Raw genomic sequence first — 25,118 nt, forward strand, 5'->3', positions numbered from 1 at the left:
TTAGTTTTCTTATTATGCTATGATGATAATGCTATTTAAGTTAAGCCTAGTCCAACAAGAGGGATCTGAGGACAAAGCTTGGGTTAAATTAGTCTAAACTTATGAGGGATCGAGGTTTAGTACTTTAGGCTTCAGCATAGAATACAAGAACATGATTAATTAGAGAAATATCTTCATATGCATCAACTCGTTTGTTAGAAAGACCCAACGCTTTTTACCTATTGCTGTCAACTTTTTAATTACTTGCATTTACTGCTTTTTAACATAACATCTAGTTTACTTTTGTTTATATTCTCAATTATCAATGTTTTTTCACACAATGCCCTATTTTTGAATAAAACTCTGTCTAATAAACAAGTTCCCTGAGTTCGATACTCGGATTACTCCGTTTTAATTTTAAATGCTTGATGACCCGGTGTGCTTTCCGGTATTTCATTTCCCTTGAATATACTACTTGTAAATTTGAGAGAAAGGAACTGTGTTGAAGGGTAAACAAAAATTTGACACAAAGCATTTATAACGTCGTTGCCGGGGAACTTGATTCATTAGAAGAGTTCAGTTCAGTTTTAAGGCATTGCTTTATTTTGTTTTCTTTAATTCATTGATTCTTTTTGCTAACATTTTAGTTACTACACATTTTATTGTTCTTTGGAATTGGATAATTGTTGTTATGTTTCTTTTGTATGCAAAGGAGATCTGTTGCAGGTGATTTAATTCCCATAGATTTGGAGATTAATGCTACTTGCAGGAGACAAAATGCAGAGATAATTAGAAATTTTTTGCAGGACATAGAAGCAATAACAACTCTAGGAGAAGAACCTCGATCTTCCGAGGCGTCTTCTAGCTTTCCTATTCCAGGACAATCTACTGTAACCCTTTAAAGCCTTTTTTCAATGTATAGTTTGATTATAAATTCAACATTTTGGAGTTTCATCTTCACATGATATTTTAAAGTCGCACGACTTATGCTTTTGTTCCTCTTATCAGGTATTACTTTCACTTTTAAATCATAGTGCATAATTTAAGAGTAAAAGTAATTCCTAATAAGAGAAACAAAAGCATAAATCATGCAAATTTAAAATATCATATGAAGATGAAGCTCAAAAAAGCTAAATTGATTATCAAACTACATATTGGGAAAAAGAAAGGTGACTTTAAGGAGAGTTATATTGGCTGCAAACAAACATTAGGTCCTGGCTTAGATACTATCTTGATGTCTTTTCTTTCCAGGATGGAAACTACATAAAGAAATTATGATTATTTCTTTATTCATCTATATATTATCTAAAACTTTTTTGTTTGTAAAATAGGATTGCTTACAAGTTAGTAAACACTCTCAGCTAAAAGAAAAAGTGCTCTCTATCACAAAAAGGAATAAGAAAGCATTTGTACTTTTGTTAAACTATATACAAAAATAAAATGATGTTTTTCAAGCTGAAGTTCAAAATGTTTTATTTGATGTTCATTCATCCTATTTGTAATTTAGTTTCCCATTATTGCATGGATCCATATATATGATCTATGTTGATTAATATTCAAAACTCATTTGTTATAAATAATAACATACATAAACTCTCAACCATAAAATGAACTTTTCCTTACTTGGTCTTTACGAAAAAAAGTGAGATGTAATCAAGTAATCACAAGCAACAACAAATGGGCAATCAATTCCTGCATTGCATCACAAAAAATAAATGTTAGGCAGAACAAATGAGAAAAAAATAAGGAAGAAGTTATTGAACAAATAAGAAAGAAATAAAGACCATAATGGAAGAACTAAAGAAAAAAGAACAAATAACAAATTAATGTTGCTACTGAAGTGACTACGTGAGTGGGTTGCATTGAGTTTCTTCTCGTAATGTTGATGATGAGCTTGTAGTGACAATTAGGCACACATAGTTTCACACAGTAACATAAACATAGTATCACATTATAAAAAACACAAAGTCACACACAGAGAGATGCATATACACACATGTACCACACACACGATAATGTATTCAAACCATCGATTTTTTAATTCAATCTTAAGCACACAAAAATAGGCAAACATAAAGACAATTCTTACAATTGATCTAATCATGTAATTCATCACAAAACATATAACAAGGGTTAGGGAAAATCATTTCTCCTCATATAATTCACATAAATTACAACCAATTGGAGTCAAAGGCATATCCTTATACACGTGGCTACTAGCACACCTGTTAGCAAGATAACTAGCTCTTTCTTACCTCAAAAAGATGAACCTATAGCAAGAGGGCTTGATAGTGGCTCCTCCAATCCTATGATTACGACAACAACAACTTTCATAAGAGATCTTATAATAGGTCTATAACGAGAACAAACATTCCAAGAGGCGCAAGAAATAATGACTTAAGGCTAGGTTTTAGAAAAGATGAACAATTTTATGACCATATAGATGGGTCATAGACACAAGGCCCAACTTAGAAAAGAAATGCAAATAACCAAAAAGTCCATAACATCAACTTTAGATATTCCACTCATTAATTATTTTAAAACATTTAATTACAGAAACCTATTTTAATACTCACACCACCCTTCCCAACATATTTATTTATTAAAGACTAAAATATGTTTTTGGTCATTCATAAATTATCAAATTTTTGTTTTGATACCCAATAATATTTTTTAAAACTTTTTGGTCTCTAATATTTTTTATTTTGTTTTTGCTCCTTAAATTTGTTTGATTTGGCTTTGAAAAGTGATTTAGATAGTGCATGAAGGACTAAAGTGATTTTGAAAATTGAAATTATCATTCTATCCCTTTTTAATATGGGAGACAAGAGAAAAAGGTGTTGTTGGAAGTTCGATTTTTTTAGAGTGCAAGAAAAATGTTTGTATAACTAGGAATAGGAAAATGTTTGGTGGCAATACTCATCATAGCCAAAATTGAAAACTTTTTTTTTTATCTTACTTATATTTTTTTATTTTGTGTTTTTATTATTTTCGTGCTTTATTACTTCTATTGTAATATTTTACTTTTTGTATTTTGTTGATTTTTTATTTTTTCATATACTTTGTTCTTTTTTTAAAGAAAATACATATTTCATTTTTTCCTTTGTCCAAAGTGACCCAAATTGATTTAAAAAAAGAGATTAATGGAATAAAGTAAAAAAGAAAAGGTGAACCAAATTGGGTGTTTTGTAACATCCTGCAATTTTATAATAATAGTAGTAGTAGTACTCAAAGTAAATTAATTATTAGAAGATGGTAATTGAAATAATAGTTAAATGGGCTCAAGTGGAAAGGGACAATCTAATGTGATGAAAGCCCATTAATATTAGGGGCTCAACAAAGAGTGAAATTAATAGGTTTAAACCTAAAAACACTTATCACCCATTCTACTTGGCGCAAAAAAGGGAAAGAGAAATAAGAAGAGAAGAAGAAGAAAGGAAGAGACATCAATCATATCACCGTGCAAACCTCTAGGAAACACTCTAAGAGGTGAGTGCAACCCCTTGCATGTTTTCCTTTCCTCGCAATTATGTTATAGTCATTCAATGTTTTCTAAGCATTTTCTCATTTTCATATAATTATTGACCTACTTGATATGAGAATTGAATGTATATGTCGTGATAGGGTTCCAATGAGGGTTTTAGGATTTGAACATAATTATTGTAATCCATGTAATTTGATTATCATATTATGTTGAAATGTCTTTTTTTTTTCGTTTTGTAATTATCGGGTTATGGGGGGGGGGATCTTAGAGTGAGTCTTGGAACATTTAGGAACCTTTGGGAGAAAGAAATTATGTAGCTAAAGTGAAATATTTTAGGTAAAGTGAATTTGAGGCAAAATGTATGGTCTAGAAATATGACAATTCACTTAATCAAAACATTTTAGCTTAAGCGAATTTGTGGCAGTATCGTGGAAAAATGTAAGGTCTGAAATTCTAACAAATTCGCTTAGAGTGTGTTTGGATGAGGCAATTTAAAATTCTAAAGAATTTTAAATTTTGAGAATTTCAAATGCTCCAATTTAAATTCCTTTATTTTTAAAATTCTGTGTTTGGATTTCTTTATTAAAAGTTGAAGCCTCGTGAAGAAGAGCATCGCATGTGCACGCCAGAACCCCGACGATGAAGGAGAACACGACATGCGCCCTGTTAAGACTCTCGCAGGTGGAGGAGAGCAAGGCGATGATCAGGCGGTTTGACGCGATTCCACTACTGGTGAGCCTCCTGGAGAGTGGAGGGCTCCGCGCGAAGAGGGACGCATCGACGATGCTGTACTCGCTGTACATGGTGAAGGAGAACAAGATCAAGGCGGTGAAGGCGGGGATCATGAAGGTGCTGGTGGAGCTGATGGCGGACTTCGAGTCGAACATGGTGGACAAGTTGACGTACGTGGTGAGCGTGCTGGTGGAGATCATCGAGGTTGGGACGCAACGACAGAAGGAAATCGCGATGGTTATTCTCTTATAGGTTTGCGAGGACTTTGATGGAGAAGAGCATTGCTGTGAAGATGCCGTCGACTTCGACGCCGACGTCCACGTCGAAGTAGTTTGCGATGGTGGTGTTCTGGTCGCCAAATTTCTTCTTCAGCGCAACTTTCAGGTAGGCGAGGGCTTTTCTAGCGAGAATCCCTCGCATGTTTCCGCTGTCGATGGCGAGAATGCATATCTTGCCGCGTTGGTTCTTGATTATGGAGATGCAGTCCACGGCGGCGGTAGCCGCCAGAGTCTAAGAAACTTGCTTCTGAGAATTTGAAATTCACTCCCTTGAAGATAGAATTTGAAATTCTATTCTTTCAACTAACTAAAATTCCTCTTAAAATTATAAAATTTTGAATTCCTTTTACTAAAATATCCAAACAGTTATTTTTAATAAAAAAAATTAATTCCCTATAAAAAATATATTACCTAAATAAATTACTCTATCCAAACACACTCTTACGTAAAATATTTTGACTTTAGAGAATTTGTGGCAGAATGAAATGTGATGTTTATGTAAATACAAAGTCAAGACTGTGTAACCATGCAAAGTAATGACAATGAGATATGATATGTTTGAGAAAAAGTCTCCTTTGGATAGGGAAGGGTAGTAAACCCTTTGAATCTTTATGGGACAACAAATGTATGTGATGTGAAAAAACTTCCTTAGGGAAGGGAAGTAACCCTTTGATCTCCAAAGGATGATAAAAGATAATAAGACTTTATTTGCACAAGGAAGAATATTTGTCTCCTTTGATTCCCAGGAGAGTGGTATGTGACATTCCCGGGACATAGAAGGGTTGTAAAACCTTTCGTTTTCTAATGGATGTATGACAAAAGCAAAAGGACTCTCATTATGGGCAAAAATACCAAATGGGGTCCCTTTTACAAATTATTTACCTAAATGGGTATGTTTTGAAATTATTTACCTTGTGGGTCTCTTTTTATACTGCAAGGCACTTCTCTGTTGGGCGCGTTCCCCGAAATGGCGACACATGGCATGGGTTAGGAAGTGGTGGCTTGTCAGGCGCGACGACACGTGGTGGCCTGCTAGGCGCGACCACAAGTGCTGCTCTGCCAGGCACTTCCTTCCAGGTACTTTAACGTTTCAATCTTATCGTGTAATGCTTTTAAAATAAATAAAAATAAATAACACATAAATGTGTTAAAGAATCGACATTTATTTGTAACGTCTATGTAAATTTTGACTATTAAAAAAATATACCAACAACATCAATAATTATGAGCTTAACTAATAATAATAATAATAATGTGGTGGACATAAAAACTACTACAATAAATAATTATTGTCATCAACAAACAAATATAACATATATAAACACAACATAATTATAACCAAATATTAAATTATTGAGTTACAATAAATTACTATTTATCACACAAAAAATATAAACAAAGTTATAATAAATTTATCGTCCGTGTCAATTTGTTTATGCGCCTACAAAATATAATCATTATTATCATCAATAGAATAAATATTAAATAATGCTATAATATATCGAAGATAAATACATTTACTAGTTTTGAGCAAAATTTCTAACCGGTATAAAACACTTTAACAATGATACATACAATAGCAAGGAGTGAGACTCAACTGAGCGTAAATCACTTTAACGATTTCGTAGTGCAAATGGAACGAAGGAGGAGGAGGAGTTTTATAGGGAAGCTTGAAAGGAAGTATCTGGCAGACCAGCACGTGTGGTCGTGCCTAACAGGTCATCACGTCTGGTCGCGCCTGACAGACCATCACTTCCTAACCCATGCCACGTGTCGCCATTTCGGAAAATGCGCTCAACAGAGAAGCGCCTTATAGTATAAAAAGAGACCCACGAGGTAAATAATTTTAAAACAGACCCATTTAGATAAATAATTTGTAAAAAGAACCCCATTTGATATTTTTGCCCTCATTATGAGCTCTAATTTTTCGAAATGGACAAAAAATTTTAAAAATTGAGCAGTAAAATTTGCACAATCATAACACTTAATTGTCAAAAAGTACTGTTAAACCTAAAATTTATAACCCATTTTTAACTCAAAATAATATCTTAAAATCCCAATTGAATGCGATTCCTTAATCTTATTAAAAAAAATATTATAATAAAAAACACTGAAGCTAATGAGGTAAGCTACACAGCGAGACGCCAGTGTGTTTCTTTTCCTCCCTACACTATCGAAGACCTCAGCTTGACCACCCTCTCTCTCCTATGGCCACCGCCGAACCACTCCAGAATGGCACCGCCGAACCACTCCTGCCGGACAATGTCTCCGCCGCACAACCGCCCACCGAGACGGAATCCAACGCCGCCGCCGCGGCTTCCACTCCGCCGGAGAAGAGGTGGCCGGGGTGGCCTGGGGACTGCGTGTTCCGGCTCATCGTGCCGGTGGGGAAAGTTGGAAGCATCATTGGGCGCAAGGGAGAACTGATAAAGAAGATGTGCGAAGAAACTCGATCTCGCATTCGCGTTCTCGACGCTCCTCTCGGCACTCCTGATCGAATTGTATGTTTCAATTGCATCAACCCCCGCCCCCCTCTCTAGGGTTTCCTTCTTATCCCCTTCTCTTTTGATTTTTTAATTTTATATTTTTATTTAAAAATTTGATTGATACCCTACAAAAATCACTTGTTTTTTGTTTTTGCTTTCTACACTGCTTGTTCGGTTCTCTTTTCTGTGATGTCTATGCTAATGTACTATCGAGGTTGTTCTAACTTAATCACTAGTCTCGAATTTTCGAAGTGAGAACTTTGTCACTCATAAGTTCGAACAGGTTGCCTCCAGGGAAAGACAAATGTAGACTTTACCTAAAAAATATTACATGCTAATGTACAATCGAGCGCTTGCGTGGGGTTGTTCTAACTTAATCAGTGGTCTCGAATCTGAATTATGGATATGTAACTGCATTAAATACTTTTGTAAACTTTTTATCTCTCATAAGTTCGCCAAGGTTGCCTCCAGCGAAAGATGCATGTAGATTTTACCAAAAAAATATATTCTATGCTACTGTGCTTCCACTTCACTTGTTTAGGAAGCCGTGGTATTAAAGTATAGTTTATTTTTTATTCAGTCTGAGTGTAAATTTACGTCAATTAAATAGACATCAAAGTTAGGAATTTTAAAGTAATATTGTAGAAGCCAATAATTTTTAATTATATGATTATTCTTAGTTGGTTGAAGGTGAACTGATTTCAATTAAATTCATTAAACTATAGCTGTCAATTGGAATTTATTTTTTGTTACTACTTATAACTGAGCAGTTTTTTGTCAGGTCTAAATTTTCTTTTCATTCCGTTTTTCACATTCTGTTTTGCTTATGCGTTCCTCTCATTAAATGTGTGTTTTAGTTGGTGTTGTATTTTGGTTTTACGTTTGCTTTCATTGTTCAACTTCAATTTTATCCTAACTTCATTATTATGTGGCGTGCGTCCTTAATTCCATGTCAAAGTGTTGCTTTTGATTCTTGTTCATGTGGTGTATAGTCTTCTGTGTACGTGCTTAGAATTTTATTTAGTTTCCTATAGAAAGTGAATGGAAGTTGACTCTATAGATCAGTTGCTTTGTATGTTTCTGTTCAGATGATAAATGTATGCATGCACGTCAACTCTTTGGAATGTTTTCCTTTAATGATGGCCTCTATTTATTTGTGTATTTTTTTTCTGTTATATACTGAATGTGGTTAGATTTGTTTATTTGTCATAGGTACTTGTGTCCGGGAAGGAAGAGCCAGAGGCAGCCCTTTCCCCGGCAATGGATGCTGTAGTAAGGATATTCAAGCGTGTCTCTGGATTATCTGAAACTGATGCTGAGAATAAAGAATCGGCTGCTGGTCTTGCATTTTGTTCCATCCGTTTATTGGTGGCATCGACACAGGCTATCAATTTAATTGGAAAGCAAGGCTCGTTAATCAAATCTATTCAGGAGAATACCAGTGCTTCAGTTAGAGTGTTGTCAGGAGGTATGATTCTTGTCATGTTATGCAATTATGCATCTATGATGATCCCCCTAATTCTTAGTAGCAATTATTGATCTTTTGTGTATTCTCTTTCATGGACTAATGTTATGTAAAGTATGCTATAGGAGTCACTCCTAGGTAGAGGTGTGGAGCACCTGACCATAAAATTTTGCTTTACCGACATAGCAAATAATCCACACATAATAGACACACGCAACGTAAAACAGAAAACAAAAAAAGAATATGTTTATCATTCATATTCAAAATCAAACATAAAAGGAAAAGTCATTATTGATGTAGGCTTAGGGCTTATTTGGATTAACTTCTCCATAAACACTTATAAGAGAAGAAAATAAGAAGGTAAAATGAATTGAGCTTCTTTCATAAACTAAAATCAGCTTTGCACTTAATATTCACTGTCCATAATACATGCAAGTAATATTCCTCTTATGTCTTATCTCTTGCTAAAATTGCAATGCATGTAATTTGTCTTACCTCAACTTAAGCGAAAACATTTTGTTTTCAAAGTCTGTCTCCAAAGCTCAAATTTAAAGTTAACTTCCCTTGATTCCTTAATCTAGATTATTATCATTTGTGGATAATCTTTTATATATCCAAGCCTCCCAGGTAAATACATCCAAAATTAGATTAAACAAGTAAGGACTTAAGGCTAACCTTCGATGTAAACTTATCTAACTAGTAACTATCCCTATAGGGAAGTCCTTAGTCTTGCCGCTTGAAGTTCTCACACTTGGAGTTTCTCCATCTGTCCATCATACATGTCTTGTATAGCCCGAATATATGCCATGGACAAAACTTTTTTGTTTAAGTCTTTCACAACTCAAAACACTCCTCTTAGCACTTGATTTAAAGTTTTTTTCAAGTCAATAAAAGAAAACCTCTTTCTTTTTGCTTCAGTATCTTTCCATCATCATCTTATGTAAAAGATAAATGACTTTTGTTGTAGACCTTCCTAGCATAAAACAAAATTGATTCTCAGCAATCCTTGTCTGTTCTCTTAACTATGCTCAATCAATGTTTTCCATAATTTTACAGTGCACCTTATAAGTTTTATACCTCTGCAGTTTAAAGTTTAAACAATTTTGAATATCTCCCTTGTTCTTAAGTATAGGAATCAAAAGTTCTTCCTTCCCTCGTCTGACATTTTCTTAGCTCTTAAAATCTCATTAAATAACTTAGTGAGCTATGTGATACCTTATTCTCCTATACACTTCCAAACTTTAATCGGAATACCATTTGGACCAATAGCTTTACCATTATCTATCCTTTTAAGGGCTTCTTTTACTTATCCAATCCGAATTCTATAGTAATAGGCCGAACTTTGTCCTCTTGGATTTCTAGTTCTTCCATATTCATAGTCAATCTTTGTCCTAAGTTGAAAAGATCATAAAATAATTCTCCCTTTTCTCTTTGATATCTTGATTTGTGATGATTAAAGCATCTTGCTCGATTCAATTCTTTTGTTTTTCTTTCACTATTTTTGGTAAGCTTATATACAGTAATTTCTTTGTATCCATCAGCATGTGCGTTGATGAGTATTGTGAATTCAAATAGTTAATAGTTAAATTGATTATGCTGGTATGCTCACATAAGTTCCTGTTCCACTGTCCTGTTTACTTTTAAATGCAATTTTATTGTTCCCAGATTAAAATAGGACCTCTTCCAGATTAGTCATTTCTTAAATTCCATATTTCCTGTTAAATCTGGATGCAATGATACTAATGATCTGAATGCATCTTTCCCTTCTTTCATCATAGCATGGCATTCCAGTTAGCCTGCAATGATTAATCTATAGTATATTATTGTAATGGCAAATCATTTTCATGAAGATGAGGTTCAATCTTATGCTACCGTGGATGAGAGGATTGTGGAAATTCAGGGAGAAGCCTTGAAGGTCCTTAAAGCTCTTGAAGCAGTAGTTGGCCATCTGAGGAAATTTTTGGTTGATCATAGCGTTCTTCCCCTATTTGAGAAAACTGTAAGCTCGTAATTTTCCTGATCTTGAATTAGAAAATAACATATATTTAGGGTATCTCTCTTCCACTCAACTTTCTACAATATAGCTTTTTGTTCTTTCTTTGGTGTTCTGCCAAGTTGCCATATAAGATATGCACGGAGATGTTCTGCTTTGCTGTGTTTTCAATATTTAGTTTTCTGATATGTTTTGCTTTTTCTGTTTTGGAGGATATTTTACCCTTTTATAAATGTACTCTTGCTGCCTTTTTTTCCTGGTAGTATTTTCTTTTACTATATGTTGGACTCAAGAAGTAAACATGCTAAATTCTGCATAAAGATAGAAATAATCTAGTTTTTAGGCCGTGTTTGAGTACAGACAAAGTTTTTTTTTTTATCAGCAAAGATAATATATAATATATATATAGAATGGAGTACCTGAGGTACTAATAATACAGGAAAGGACCATACAAATGGTTCCTCAATCAGACATTCATATTCTGAAAGGGAACCAATCTATGGATATAGGTTTCATATGAGTTAGGCTCATAACTATGTAATCCTCTGCTGATACATAAAACTTTGTGTAAAGCTACTTGCCTATTGATTAAAATGGACTGTGAAATCTTTCTTGAAACTCCTAAGCCAAGACCAAAGTAGGAATGTTGCATCTTCAAACAGTGAATTAGCATTGACAGTTGCATTAGAGAACACTATACTATTTCTAAGCTTCCAAATGGACCAAGTTAAGGCTAACCACCAATATTGCCATCTGTTAGTCCTTACTCCATCAACTTGAACACCCAAATGTTGAAGGAAATGCTGCTTTGGGCTTAATGGGAAAGCACCTTTAATGTGCAGCCATGACATAGTGTCCCACCAGATGGGTTGTATTTTATTGCAGTGGAAGAATAAATGAGATGCGCCCTCCTCTTGAATTCTGCAGAAAGGACATAGCATATCTGTGATTTGTACTTGTCTCCTCCGCAAGTTTTGTCTTGTCGGCAATCTGTCTCTTATCAACCTCCATGCAAATACCGCAATCCTAGCTGGAATCCTTATTCTCCATAATTTCTCAAAACACTCCTCCTGCCTACCAGCTGCTCCTTCTTCCCCTAACATGTTGTATGCATTACGTGTTGAGTATTGGGCCGCTGGGTCTTCGGACCACACCCAAGCATCTGGTCCTTGTTGCTGAATTGACTTATCTGCAATATCGCTGAGAAAATTAACCGCTGAGTCGATTTCATTTTCAAACAGTGACCTTCTCCAAGTAAAATTCCACTCCCACCCTATGTCTTTATACATTCCCATCAATCTTATGACTTGATGCTGCTGTAATGATATTAAATATAGTCTAGGATATTTCTCAGCCAATGATTCCTCCTCCCCGGTCCACTTGTCCTCCCAAAATTTGATTTGATCACCGCTACCCACCTTCCACTTCATTCCCTTTTGAATAAGCTGTCCTTGATGTGAGCTGGTAAGAGCCTTTTGTAAGTCTCTCCACCAAATGGATTTGTGGCCTACCCTATCCACTTCAGCCAAGCCTCTCCATCCTCCGTATTTTGATTCCAACACCTTAGCCCATAATTCCCCTTTGTGTTGCCTGAGATTCGACTCCCATTTGCCAAGCAATGCCATATTGAAGTTGTTGATGTCCTTTATGCCCAATCCTCCCTTCTTTTTTGGCAAGCACACTGCCTCCCAGCTGATCCATGCAATTTTGTTTTGGTCGGGTCCTCCTCCCCATAGGAATCTACGTTGTATCCTCACCAACTTATCCACCACTGATTTAGGCACCCTGAAAAAAGAAAAAAAGTAAATAGGGATCGATGTTAGCACTGATTGTATGAGTGTCACTCTCCCCCCAAAGGATATGTGTCTCTGTTTCCACTTCGCTAACTTTCTCTCACATTTGTGGATGATAGGATCCCACATGTGACACCTCCTCAGGTTTGCTCCTATGGGTATTCCCAGGTAAGTAAAAGGAAGAACCAACAAACGACAATTCAGATAGTTAGCTGCCTGCTGCTTCCAAAGATCAGATTCACCAAAAGCTCCGAAACAACTCTTAGCAAAATTGATTTTAAGGCCTGAGGCAAGTTCAAATGTCCTTAGAATGGCTTTGAATGTTTTAACATTCTCCATATTTGCCTCCCCAAAAAAGATTGTGTCATCAGCGAACTATAGAATGCTGATCTCCACTTTATTTGAGCCTACTTGAAAGGCCTTATACATATTTTCCTCCTTAGCTCTCCTCATCAAACCATTCAACCCTTCAGCTACCACATTAAACAAGAAAGGTGCTAGCGGATCTCCTTGCCATGATCCCCTTTTAGGAGAGAACTCAGCTGTGGGGCTACCATTGACCAAAACCAAAATGGACGCAGATTTCAGGCACCCTTCAATCCATTTGGAGCTAAAGCTTGTTCTGACCAGCATGTACAACAAAAAATCCTAGGAGATCGAATCATATGCCTTCTCATAGTCAACTTTGAATATAAGGCATGATTTGCTGCTCCTTTTGGCCTCCTCAATCACCTCGTTTGCAATGAGAACACTATGTAATAAGTGTCTTCCCTCAATAAAAGCAGATTGGGTTTCGTCGACAATAAAAGCCATCACCTTCTTCATTCTGTTGGCCAACAACTTAGCAACAATCTTATACATGCATCCAATCAGGGAGATAGGTCTATAGTCATTCAAAATTTGAGGATCAGCCACCTTGGGTATCAAAGCTATGAAGGATGTGTTACAGCCCCTCGGGAAAACACCATGAACATAAAATTCATCTAGGAAGCGAAGGATATCAAGTTTGAGTAGCTGCCAAAACTGCTTGATGAAATTGAAATTCAAACCATCGGGCCCCGGACTTTTGTCACTCCCACAATCCCATATGGCCTGTTTAATTTCATCCTCTTGGAAGCAGGCAGTCAGCCTATCATTCTGGTGCTGACTTATTTTTTGAAAACAGATCCCATCCAATCTAAGCCTGTGATAAGATGATTCTTGAAATCTTTGTGAGAAAAATGCTTTGACTTCCTCCTTTACCTTAGATGGCTTGTGAAACCAAGTTCCACTAACCATGACACCCTTCAGATAATTATTCCGACGATTAGCATTCAGCATCAGGTGAAAATATCGAGAATTGCAATCTCCTTGCTTGATCCACCTAATTCTCGCCTTTTGCCTCAATAATGATTCATGATCTTGGGCAGCTGTCCACAAAGCTTCCTGCAGTTGTTTCAATTTCAACTTTTCTTGAGTAGATAACTGTCTTTGGCTTGTATCCTCCTCTAGTTTGTTTAGTTCCTTTTCAATCATCTTGACCCTCCTTAGAGTGTCTCCAAACTGCTCCCGGTTCCACGTTTTCAGCCTTTGCTTCAGCCTCTTTATTTTTTCTTTGAGGATATATCCTCCCCATCCTGGTTGCTGATTGGAGTTCCGACAATTAATGACTGTTTCCTTAAAAGACTTGTCTGACAACCAACAATCTAGGATCCTAAAAGGTTTAGGACCCTAGTCGACTGATGTAGACCTGAGCACGATTGGGCAGTGGTCTGAGAAATTCCTAGGTAAAGTAGATTGAGTGCTTGTAGGCCATCTCTCGAGCCACTCAGGAGAAAGCAAGTATCTGTCAAGCTTACTCCTGGATGTGCCGTTTGGTCTGAACCAGGTGAAATTTCTCCCCAGCCATGGCGCCTCTCCCAACTCCAAGTCATCTATCCAATCGTTGAACTCCTTGATGTCATTTGTCCCTAAACCCCTTTGGCAAATCCCAAATCTCTCAGCAAGGTCCCTGATGCTATTAAAGTCACCCAAGATGCACCAGAAATCTCCTGATAGAGAATGCTTCAGCTGCCTAACCTGATCCCACAATATCCTCTTATTTTGTATTTCATAGGGGGAATAAATTGTAAGTATATTGATTTGTTGTGCCTCCCTCAACCATTCTCCTCTCAGGAAAATAAAGTCACTGCCAACAACTTTCATTTACAGTTTAAATGTTCGTTCACTCCACAAGCATAAAATACCACCTGCTGTATTGACAGTGGGTTGCGTCTCCCAACTGACATCCGCATCCCCCCACAATGACTGACACATTATTTTATCAATTGACTCTCTCTCTGTCTCCTGTATACAAATCATATCCACATTCTCCTTCTTGATCAGTCTACGAATGGCTGCCCATTTTACACCCCTCCCTAAATCCCTGACATTGTATGATATTATATTCATGGATAACCACTATTATTTCCCAACCTCTCTGCTTCCTTCTTATCTCTATCCTCCATTTCCTTTAGTTTGGCAATAATTGGATGTAGATCATCTCCTCCTGTAGCCCCTAATTTTCCAGTTGTCGGATGCCTCTTGGGAATTTAGTAGTTCCGTAGTTTCCTCTGTGTCTCCATTGAGTGATGCTTTCTCTGTTGTGGAGTCATGTTGGTTACTGGCGGCAGGCCCCTCTTGCACCATTCCCTGGAGGTGCTGGGTTTGGGATTTATCCAGCCTTATAGGTGTCACCATAATAGGTGAAGGCTGACCCACAGCAGTTTTCTTATGGTACCACCTTTTTCTTGAGTACACTATGCAACATAAGGCCCAAAGGGTGTTTGTGCTTTGGGGGTGTGCAAGTAGAAAGTCCCTCTTTATTTTTGGGCCCTCCTTCCTTCACGTTAGTGGTCTCCAATTCCACATGCACTGCCTTTTCACGTGCTGCCTCTTGGGCCTTTTCAATTTTAAAATTTGCTGTCCTAGTTTCTTCAACTTCTGCCACGTTGCTTGTTGTTGCCACCTCAGCAAGTGCTTTTGCTTTCTCCTTCAGTGCGTCTGCTGCCCCTATGGATTCTCCCTCACCTCTCTTTCCTTTATCGTGATAATCCTTTCCCCCTCCTGCAGCACTTGCGCCCCCAATACACTTCACCGCACCGTGTTTGAATAGCATGTCGAGATCGTATGTAGCCGTTGAGTCTGGCTCTGCGATTTCTGATGTGACCTGACCTGTCACTCGCAGACTGGTGGCATTGCCCAGTGGACAGACAAAGTGTTTTTCTTCTTCCTAACACACACAGGGTTTCCCCCTAACAAGGGTTTCCTCCTTCAAAACACAAAGAATAACAGTTTGACACCTCAGTTGCCTTTTACAAGTTTGGAACACAACATATAATATAATACTATATCATAATAAGCATTGAATCATAACCCGTAACTGCCTAATTTGAAGTTAATATAAAAATAACTACCCAAAAATAATTTCCTAATACAGAATTATAACTGCTTAAATCATATTTTGGCCTATCAATGACTCACAGTCCAGACTCAGCCTTGTCCTCAAGGTTGAAATAAGGTGTCTCTTGTACATCCTTTGTATTTGATTCCGTCAATTCATCCCCTTTGAATTCTTATCCCCCATCACCATCTTCCCCCAAAATATGCACTTTTAACTTCCTTTCAGAACACTTATGAAAAAGTGGCCCAAATGGTTGGTCACATTGAAAACAACAACCTCTTTCCTTCTTCTAACATACTCTTGATAAGGTAAGTGGCCAGTGCCATGGTTTTTAAATGATGAATTTTTTGAATTACTGGCTGCAGAACTTGGTGACCGGTTGGTCATGTGTTCATATTCGGAAATAGTCTCTTTGCATATGCAAGGGCTGCGTGCAATGACCTCCCATACCTTCTCATGGCGAGGAGCCTTCTAGCAGTGGGCTACTCTTGGGGATTGATTAGGACTTGAATTCAATGGGTTATACTAAAAAACAGCCGCACCTTGTGTTCTCATGTGTGAAACTGCTTCTGTTTGTTGATCTATAATTGCTCCACTTGTGGCAAACCGCACCAATTAAGAAATTGAGGATTTCAAATTTCTTTCTAAGCCCATCATACTATCAACATACAATTCATTCTTGATCCTTTTGGCTAAATGAATGGCTTTGGGCTCAGTTTGTGGCTCACAAGTCTTGACTTTTCTTTTTATACCATCTTTCAAACTATTCATAAAAAATCCTAAAGCCTATTCTTTTGGAATCTTGGCTAATTGGGCCAATAATATTTCAAATTGTCACACAAACTACTCCGCTGATTTAGTTTGATGCCAGGCTACCAATTGTTCAGAAGGATTTTCAGTTCCACTACTAAAAAACTTCAATAATTTTATTTTGAAAACTTCCCATGTCATCTCAAGTGTACAGCATTCATTCCACTCAAATGAAGATCATGGACATCTTTACTCTTGGTTAAGTCTATTGAATTTCAATAATCTTTTCAGTCCTAGCCAACGATCCAATTGAATCTTGCCATCAAATTCCACTTTTTGGATTGCCCTTTTATGTTGGTGTAAGCCTTAGATGCCAATGTGTTTAGACCAGTTTTGTTGCATTTGTATCATGATATTTGATAATAATATGAGATATTGTGTCGAGCATAATAAAGACCTTAGAATGGTAAGTTTAATACCATAAGACTCCAAGTAAATGACTTGGTTGCGAAGTCCTTTTGGACAATGGAACAATGCTTTAAGATAATTGTAGTTAAGTATTGCTGTTGATAAGGAGGACCATAATGCATTGAGACTAGTATGTGCATAGATTGATGACCATCATGTGTCATATATACGAGATATTAAGTCTTCACATAGGTATAAATTAGAAAGTGTTGTCAAAAGTCATAGATGAACGCCAGAGTGCATTTATGGAGGGGAGACATATGCTGCATAGTGTGGTGATTGCTAATGAGATTGTGGACGAGGCAAGAAGGTGTAAAAAGAGTTGTCTAGTGTTCAAAGTTGACTACGAAAAGCCATACGATTCTATTTGTTGGGACTTCCTGCTGTACATGATGAGACAGATGGGCTTCTGCGACAAATAGGTGAAATGGATTGAGGGATGTTTGAAATCATCCTCAATCTCAGTGTTGGTTAATGGCAGCCCCACTGACAAGTTCTTCTCTCAAACAGGACTCAAACAAGGGGACCCTTTATGTTAGATTTCAACTTAAAACCAATTGACACTAAGTGAAGTTGTCCAACAGATATATAAGCTGCACCCCAAGAACTGAGGCAGACGATGTGAGACTTCCTAACATCTCCCCTCCACAGATGCCTGCCAATATAGGCGAGCCTACTAGAATAGGCTAGAACTAAGATGAGCTATAGGCTCTGATACCATGTTAAATTTCAACCTAAAACCAATTGGCACTAAATAACAGATATATAAGCTGCACCCCAAGAATTAAGGCAAGTGATGTGGGACTTCCTAACTCTTTAGTCCCTTTCCTTTTTAACATCGTTGCTGAAGGGTTGACGGGCTTAACGAGAGAGGCTCAGAAGAAGAATCTGTTTGAAGGATTTTTGGTGGGGAGAAACAATGTGGACATTAGCATTCTGCAATATGCTGATGACAGTGTTTTTCGGGAAAGCAACAATGTCAAACGTGAAGGCCATCAAGGTTATGCTAAGGAGTTTTGAATTGGTTTCGGGTCTAAAGATAAATTTTGCTAAAAGTTGTTTTGGGGCGTTTGGGATGACGGAGCAATGGGTTATCTAAACTGTAGATTGTCGTTGTTACCCTTTTTGCACCTAGGTATACCCATTGGGGCAAACCCAAGGCTAAGTGAGACTTGGGATCAAATTGTCCTTAAGTGTGAGAGAAAATTTTCAAAGTTGGATCGAAGACATCTTTCCTTTGGGGGTAGGGTGACTTTGATAAAGTCAATCCTAAACTTGATTCCTATCTTTTATTTTTTCAGGGTCCCAAAGAAGGTGGTGGACAGGATGATTAGGCTGCAGAGTAGGTTTTTATGGGGGGGGGGGGGGGGATTCTGAGCATCAGAAGCTAGCATGGGTAAGTTGGGAGACCATCTGTCTACCTAAGGAGAGAGGAGGTTTGGGAGTCCGGGATTTGCTGAAGTTCAATTATGCTTTGCTTGGAAAATGGTGGTGAAACTTGTTCCACCAACATGAAGATTTGTGGGCTCAAGGGCTGGAATCAAAGTATGGAAGTTGGAGGAACCTGGATTTGACAAGAAGAAATCATAAAGATTCTATCTGGTGGCAGGACTTATGTGTTGCTTGCAATTCGGCGGAGGACGAAAGCTGGTTCAAAAATCAAGTAACTTGGACAATTGGAAGCGGTAGCAGAGTGAAATTTTGGGAAGATGGCTAGAAAGAAGATGGGGTCCGATTGCTGGAAAAATATCCTAGACAGTACTATATTTCAAAGCAGCAACATTATATTCAGCAGATGTGATCGGCGTCAAGTGGGGTGTGGGAATGGCAGCTTGAGTGGAGGAGAATGCTAATGGAGGGAGAGATGGATTTGGCAGCAAATCTCTTGGAGGATATTGAGGGGATGGTAGTTCAAGTCCAGCATCAAGATAGTTGGTTGTGGGAGGGGAGTACACAGTGGGAAGTGCATATCGGGCTCTTAATCAGTTTATAATTGAAGAAGATGATGAGAGGGCATTCTCTATTCTCTGGAAACTAAAAATTCCCAGCAAGGTGTCTCATTTTGCTTGGAGATTGATTCGGGATAAATTGCCAACAAGGATGAATCTTAGAAGCCAAAACGTAGGTATGGATGAAGTCTGCTTCCTGTTTTGCCTAAACCGCAACGAGGATGCACCAAAGTTATGCCATTGTGGTGGGAGACCCTGTCATGGATAAATACGCTCACTGTTTTTCCAGAAAGGCCAAAAGAACATTTTCTCCAACATTCTCAATGCATTCTGAATGGTATTTCTCAACATAGATGGCAGATTTGGTGGACCTCTCTGACTTGGTGTACATGGAACCATAGGAATAGGATTGTTTTCTCTGGTGACAGTTTTGATGGTAAAAAATTGATGGATGATACTCTCTTTCTGCTGGTCATGGCTTAAAAATCTGGAAAAAGGATTTGACATTCCTTTCTATTTATGGTCCAGCAACATCAGAGCTGCTTTTTTTTTTTTTTTTTGTATAGGGGGGATTGGTCTTTAGAATTCTTTGTAGAAGGGTACCCCAGCATAGATATAGATCTATGGTTACTTAATATTTGCTTTCAATTGCTAATATTGGGCTACCATAGCTCAAAGTAGGGTAATCTTGGGATGTACATATCACAGTACCTCTTGTACTGATTTATTTTATTTATAATATATATACACTCTTTTGCCAATAAAAAAAACATAGGTATAAATTAGAGTAATACTGTATTGGATTGACCTGTCATGCGAGCATTAGTGAGTTATATTAGTGCTTCTCAAAGCAATAATGATGCATGTATAACTTGAAATCACTACAATTCTTGCATTGGGAGTTGTGTATTCTAATGTTATCAAACATCATCTATAACTAGGTGATTATAAAGTCAGTTAATTGTTATACAACTAATCAGGCATAGACATGTTGAAATGAGTTGATATGAGATATTGACCTCATTTGTTATTATTGTGTTTGCTCAAATATCAAGGAATAAATAATTGGACTATACAGTGATGACAAGTTCTATGTCTTGTAAAGTAAGGATTTCCAAAGTTTTATAAGAGCTCTATTTAAATTATATCTTTAGTTGATGTTAGACTAAATACACCCCCTTGAAACTGCAATTAAGGCAACACCCAAAGAGGCTACAGTTAAGGTAGTCTAGGGGTGACCATGGTTAAGGCGAGTGTCCATCAAAAACATATATGACGGAAGGGGTCAAATCACTAGCATTCTCAATATTTGGATAGCAGTGATGTATTACTAGATACCTCTCATTTATAATATTAAGTGGAATTGAATATTACTATTAATATTATGAGAACCTTTAAAGGTTACATTTATAGAGCAAATTAATTGAAGAGAAATAAGTTGGACTCTAATTTCTCATTGGGTAGGCTCATAATGTATCAGTCCGTAAGGACTAGGTCAGACCTCACTATTTGAAGAGAGTGCTACTATAAGTAGCACCACTTAATTGGATCTTGTGGTTGACTAGCTCTAACTAAGGTAGGGAACTTCCTGCTAGGTATTCTCCCTTAATTGCTGTTTTTTGCTTGGCCAAATCCTTTAACAATGGTAGAATGGAATCAAACTGTTAAACCCTTATCTCATTTCTCCAAAATCTCTACGAATGTCTGGGAGATCATGGTGAAAATTGGATCTTGGTTTCTTGTCATTCATCTCCTTCACATGCTTCTCTAATCCTTCATCCTCCTCAATGGCATTCTAACTCATTGAGTTTTAAATATAGGAATAATGTAGTTTTTAGGGCGGACAAACACAGGTTTTCTCCTTAACAGAGTATCCTCCTTCAAAACACAAGGAATAACATCCTGACACATTAATTGCCTTTTACAAGTCTGTAAGACTGTAACACAACTTCCATATCACCATAACTGTCACATCATATTCATAATCTATAACTACCAATTTGAAATTTATAAAAATAACTGTCTATTAACTTCCTAATATGGAATTATAACTTCCAAAATCAGATTTTGGTCAATCGTTATATGATATTTTGGCTTAAAATGTATATTTTCTGTGTTGAACTGCCACTGTATTCTGTTAGTGTGATGAATGTCTAAGAAAATGGGAAATATATTATTTCTTATTTATGCTATATATTTACACTGTTGTATGTGATTCTGTGTTGTCTAAGTACAATGCCTCTACCTCACAAGATCGTCAAGCAGAGACCTGGTCTGACAAGTCATTGCTGCATACTACTTCACGCACTAGCATATTTGCCGATATTCCATATTCAACAAAAAGAGATTCTGTCTTAGCTGACCGTGAGAGTCAATTGGACTCGTTTCTCCCTTCCTCCACTATGTCTCTCTATGGGCAGGATTCTTCACTTTCAGGTGTTCGTTCTTCAGCTCTTGGCCGTGTTGGTGCTCCTATTGTTACTACGGTTAGTTATATTAACCCTTCACATGTTTTCTGTTGATTGCCTTCATGAAATTTACTGGGGAATGGGACTGATATCTGTGATTGCCTCTATTTTGTCAAGTTTTACTGCTTGTTGCCGAATAATGTGTGCGTGTGTGATTGCCTGTTTTTTGCAAAAGAATATGTATGTGTGCCTCTGTTTTGTGTGTGTCTATATATATATATATAGAAGAGGGATCAAGTTACTCCAAGAGTAAATAGTTACTTTCCATCCCCACATTCATTTTATTGAAATTTAAGGGTTAAGATTAGTAACTCATTAGAACCATTGGATTTTAAGAAAATGAATGGTGAGTAACTTCTTAAACTTACTCTTGGAATAACTTAATCCCTCTTCATATATATATATATATATGCTAGTGTGTGTGATTTCATCTATTTTGTCAAGTTATACTTGTAATTGGGAGATTTCTCATGTTTGTCCAGAAAACTTATAATTTGTTATGAGATAATGAACGTTTGTTGAAAGATTCCTGTGGGACGTAGGAAAGAGGTTCTAAACCACATTAAATTTGTGTCTTTTGCTATTTATATTTGTGTTGTTATTCTGTATCATATACCTTTGATCTTCATTGTGTGTGAAGGGGATTCCACCCCAACAATTATGTGGGTGTTTAAAATTTGTCATAGCTTATACTGTCTATTGACTTCATGTGCAGTCAGCTAAAAGAAAATTTGTTTGCTCATTCTTCAGTCTATATATTTTGTTTATTTATGTCTTCTGTTGAATTGTTGATAGTCATGGTACCCTTCATTCCCCCAATAATTTCTTCTTATTAGGTAATACAAACAATGCAAATACCACTGTCTTATGCGGAAGACATCATTGGTATTCAAGGGACTAATATTGAATACATTCGTCGCACTAGTGGAGCCATATTGACTGTGCAGGAGAGCAGGGTTCCTGATGAAATCGTTGTAGAAATAAAAGGCACCTCATCCGAGGTTCAAACAGCACAACAGTTGATTCAGGTAGGAGACTTCAGAGGGCCTTTTCTTCTGGGAAAAATAAGTTGTATTTTTCTGTTTCTGTTATTTACATAAGCATATGTGCATGGTCGGATGGGGTGGTATTAGTATTTATGCATGTGGAGGTCTTCTTCTTACATATTTCTATCCTAGTAGCTCATTCTATAGCCGTTAATGTTTCACTTGGTAGAATGCTTTAGGAACACTCACTATTACTTGATTTCCTCATCTTCATCTTCTTTGCTGAAGTCTTTTATCACTTAAGTGTTATTTGATATTGCAATATGAGGATTGAAAGATAATAATTCAATTTTGTTTATACGGAAGTAGGAAAGGAAAGATGATTTCTAGTGTCCTTTAGTTCTTTGTATATATGTAAGAGTAGAAACCAGATGAAAGCATGATAGTTTTGATTCATAGCTATCTCTGTATAAACTAAGTTGTAACATTTTAAGTGAACATCTTGCAATGTGACTATTTTGTTGAAAGTTATTAGTTGCCTTAATAGGCCAATCTTGGGAGTTATTTTGGGCTTTGGCAGATGGATAGGACTTACTTTTCAAAGATACTATCCATTCCTGAAGGGAATATGCTCATGTACAGGATAAAATTAAGCATAAGTGTGAAATTTTCACCTTACTTTTGCTCGACTGACACTTGATTAGAGCATCTCCAGTGGAGTTGCTTACATTTTTTTTGCAGTGGAGTAGATGACTTGGAGTTGCTTATATAAGCACTATAAGCAACCGTTGCTTAAAACATTTATACCATAGATAACATATTTTTCAAGCATTGTAGGACCCGCAAAATTAAGTTAAGCACTTACTTTAGTAACCTTATCATTGAAGATAAGACCCACAAAATTAAGATAAACAACCCATCTATATAACTATGCAACTATGCACTGTAGATGCTCTTAGAGTACTTTACCTTCAGGTTGCAATTCGTATTGGAACAATTGATTGATTTTGCTCACAGAAATTCTTTCCTTTACATTGCAGGATGTTATAAGCAGTCACAAAGAACCTATCACTAGCAGTTATGGCAGGCTAGATGCAGGTCCAAGGTCTTCATACTCTCAGTTGGGCACTACATCGCGCCTCCCCCCATCTTCATTGTCCTCACAACCATACACAGGTTATGGAGCTTCTGGTTTAGGAGACTACAGTACTTTCAGGCTTTAAATTGGTTCCCCTGTATTCAGGGGTACTCCATTTGGACTAGTTTCTTTCTAATTGGGTCTGATTGGAGAGGATTAACGCTTGAATATATCATGAAGCCTCAGAGAAGCTTGTTTTCATGTATTTGATATCATCTTGTATCGTGGGTAAAATTTTAGAGGTGGCCAGTAGTTGAGAATTTTTATAGAAAATGTAATGAAATATTAATTAGTCATTTTGATGATGTTTGCTTTTTAAGTGCGCCTCTGAAGCAGGTTGCAATACCAAACTTGTATTAATTGTTAGATACTTTAAAAGGTTAAAATTTCATTAATTAATTTTGTTAATTATTTTTAAATCCATGTTTTTAAATAGGATATTTTATATTTTTGTTTTCAACATAGTCTTTGTGGGGGCATTAGCTATTCCTAACTTCTACATTTTCTTAAACCCAACTTTTTCAACTTTTTTGTTTTCACACGTTTTCACATTCTCCCTCCCTCGATGCATTTTTCTCTATCTTCCCTAGTTGTTGAGTTCGCATAAAAAAAAAAACCTCATGGTAGTTTGATGCACTGATCAATGTTAAGAGTAACCTATTAAACTCTGGGGATTTTGTGTACCATATAGATAGATTTGAGAATAGTGTGAAATCACATGTCTTATACTATTTGCTAGTGATTATTTGAGTTTATAGGTTTGTGTAGGGTAACAAAATTTCTAAAATGTTCTATCTCAAAATATAAACACAAATACAAATAAATATTAATAATTTTTTAAAAAATAAACAAGTTGATAGGTTGACCCACTTTGACCTGTCCTTAACCCCTCTTTTGATGGGTCAAGCGGGACAGGTTAGAAATAGGTTAGTGGGTTAGAAATCTCAACTCATCCTAAAAAAAGGGGTAGGTCGAATTTATTTTGTCATTCTTAGGTTTGTATTGGTTTGTGGTTGATTTTGGATAACTATGACAACAATCTTGAGGATTTAGTGTCACAATTGTTATCCCCTACTGATAGAATTTGAGAGAAAGTAAAATAGTGTTTATAATTGATCTGAAAAGAGTAGGTAAATCACAACCAACAATGTTATCTCTTTATATTGAGAGACTCAACTGTAAACTAACCCTGACAGTTATTAACTAACTACAGTTAGTCATTGTAACTACCTTACAGTTGATGACAACTCACTGTTAATAAACTGATAGCTCACTAAACAATAAGTAAAAGTCAATACAATGGCGTAAGAATACTCTAATACCCCCCTTCCCACACAAGCTCATGGTCGGTGAGACCAAGAAGAATTGGAGGGATCACACAGTGTGAGCTTGACACTGAACACTTCAAAATCACTTGGAGATAAAGCTTTGGTAAGAATATCTGCATACTGACTAGTAGCAAGAACATAAACTACCTGAAGTAGTTTATTTAGAACCTTTTCTCCCACAAAAAATAGGTCTAGCTCCATGTGCTTTGTACGAGCATGAATGATTGGGCTATGAGCCAGAACCGCAGTACTTGTGTTGTCACACTGAATAACAGGAAGTTTGCGAGGAACAAGTTCAGAAAGAAGAGATTGAAGCCAGGATACTTCAGCAGTAACTAAGGCCAAGCTTCTGTATTCAGCCTCTATGCTTGAGCGGGCAACAACTGACTGTTTCTTTGAC

General features: G+C 36.8%; 1 protein-coding gene across 1 annotated transcript; it reads left to right on the top strand.

Moving 5' to 3' along the window:
• Positions 1-6,584: 6,584 nt before the first annotated feature.
• LOC100815466 (RNA-binding KH domain-containing protein PEPPER) lies at positions 6,585-23,785 on the top strand. The gene is made up of 6 exons (XM_003546386.5): positions 6,585-6,974; positions 8,172-8,427; positions 10,275-10,423; positions 21,030-21,284; positions 22,103-22,294; positions 23,293-23,785. The coding sequence occupies exons 1-6, from the start codon at positions 6,681-6,683 to the stop codon at positions 23,473-23,475; spliced, it is 1,329 nt and encodes a 442-aa protein (XP_003546434.1). The 5' UTR covers positions 6,585-6,680; the 3' UTR covers positions 23,476-23,785.
• Positions 23,786-25,118: the final 1,333 nt, after the last annotated feature.

This window comes from Glycine max, chromosome 15 (assembly GCF_000004515.6).
Source record: "Glycine max cultivar Williams 82 chromosome 15, Glycine_max_v4.0, whole genome shotgun sequence".
NCBI lineage: Eukaryota > Viridiplantae > Streptophyta > Magnoliopsida > Fabales > Fabaceae > Glycine > Glycine max.

Bases quoted from the DNA above. Each gene is read 5' to 3' on its own strand.
- LOC100815466 (XM_003546386.5), top strand. From the start codon at position 6,681: ATGGCCACCGCCGAACCACTCCAGAATGGCACCGCCGAACCACTCCTG. The intron at 8,428-10,274 runs GTATGATTCTTG...ATTTTCATGAAG, and splicing joins AGTTAGAGTGTTGTCAGGAG to ATGAGGTTCAATCTTATGCT. The intron at 21,285-22,102 runs GTTAGTTATATT...TCTTCTTATTAG, and splicing joins GTGCTCCTATTGTTACTACG to GTAATACAAACAATGCAAAT.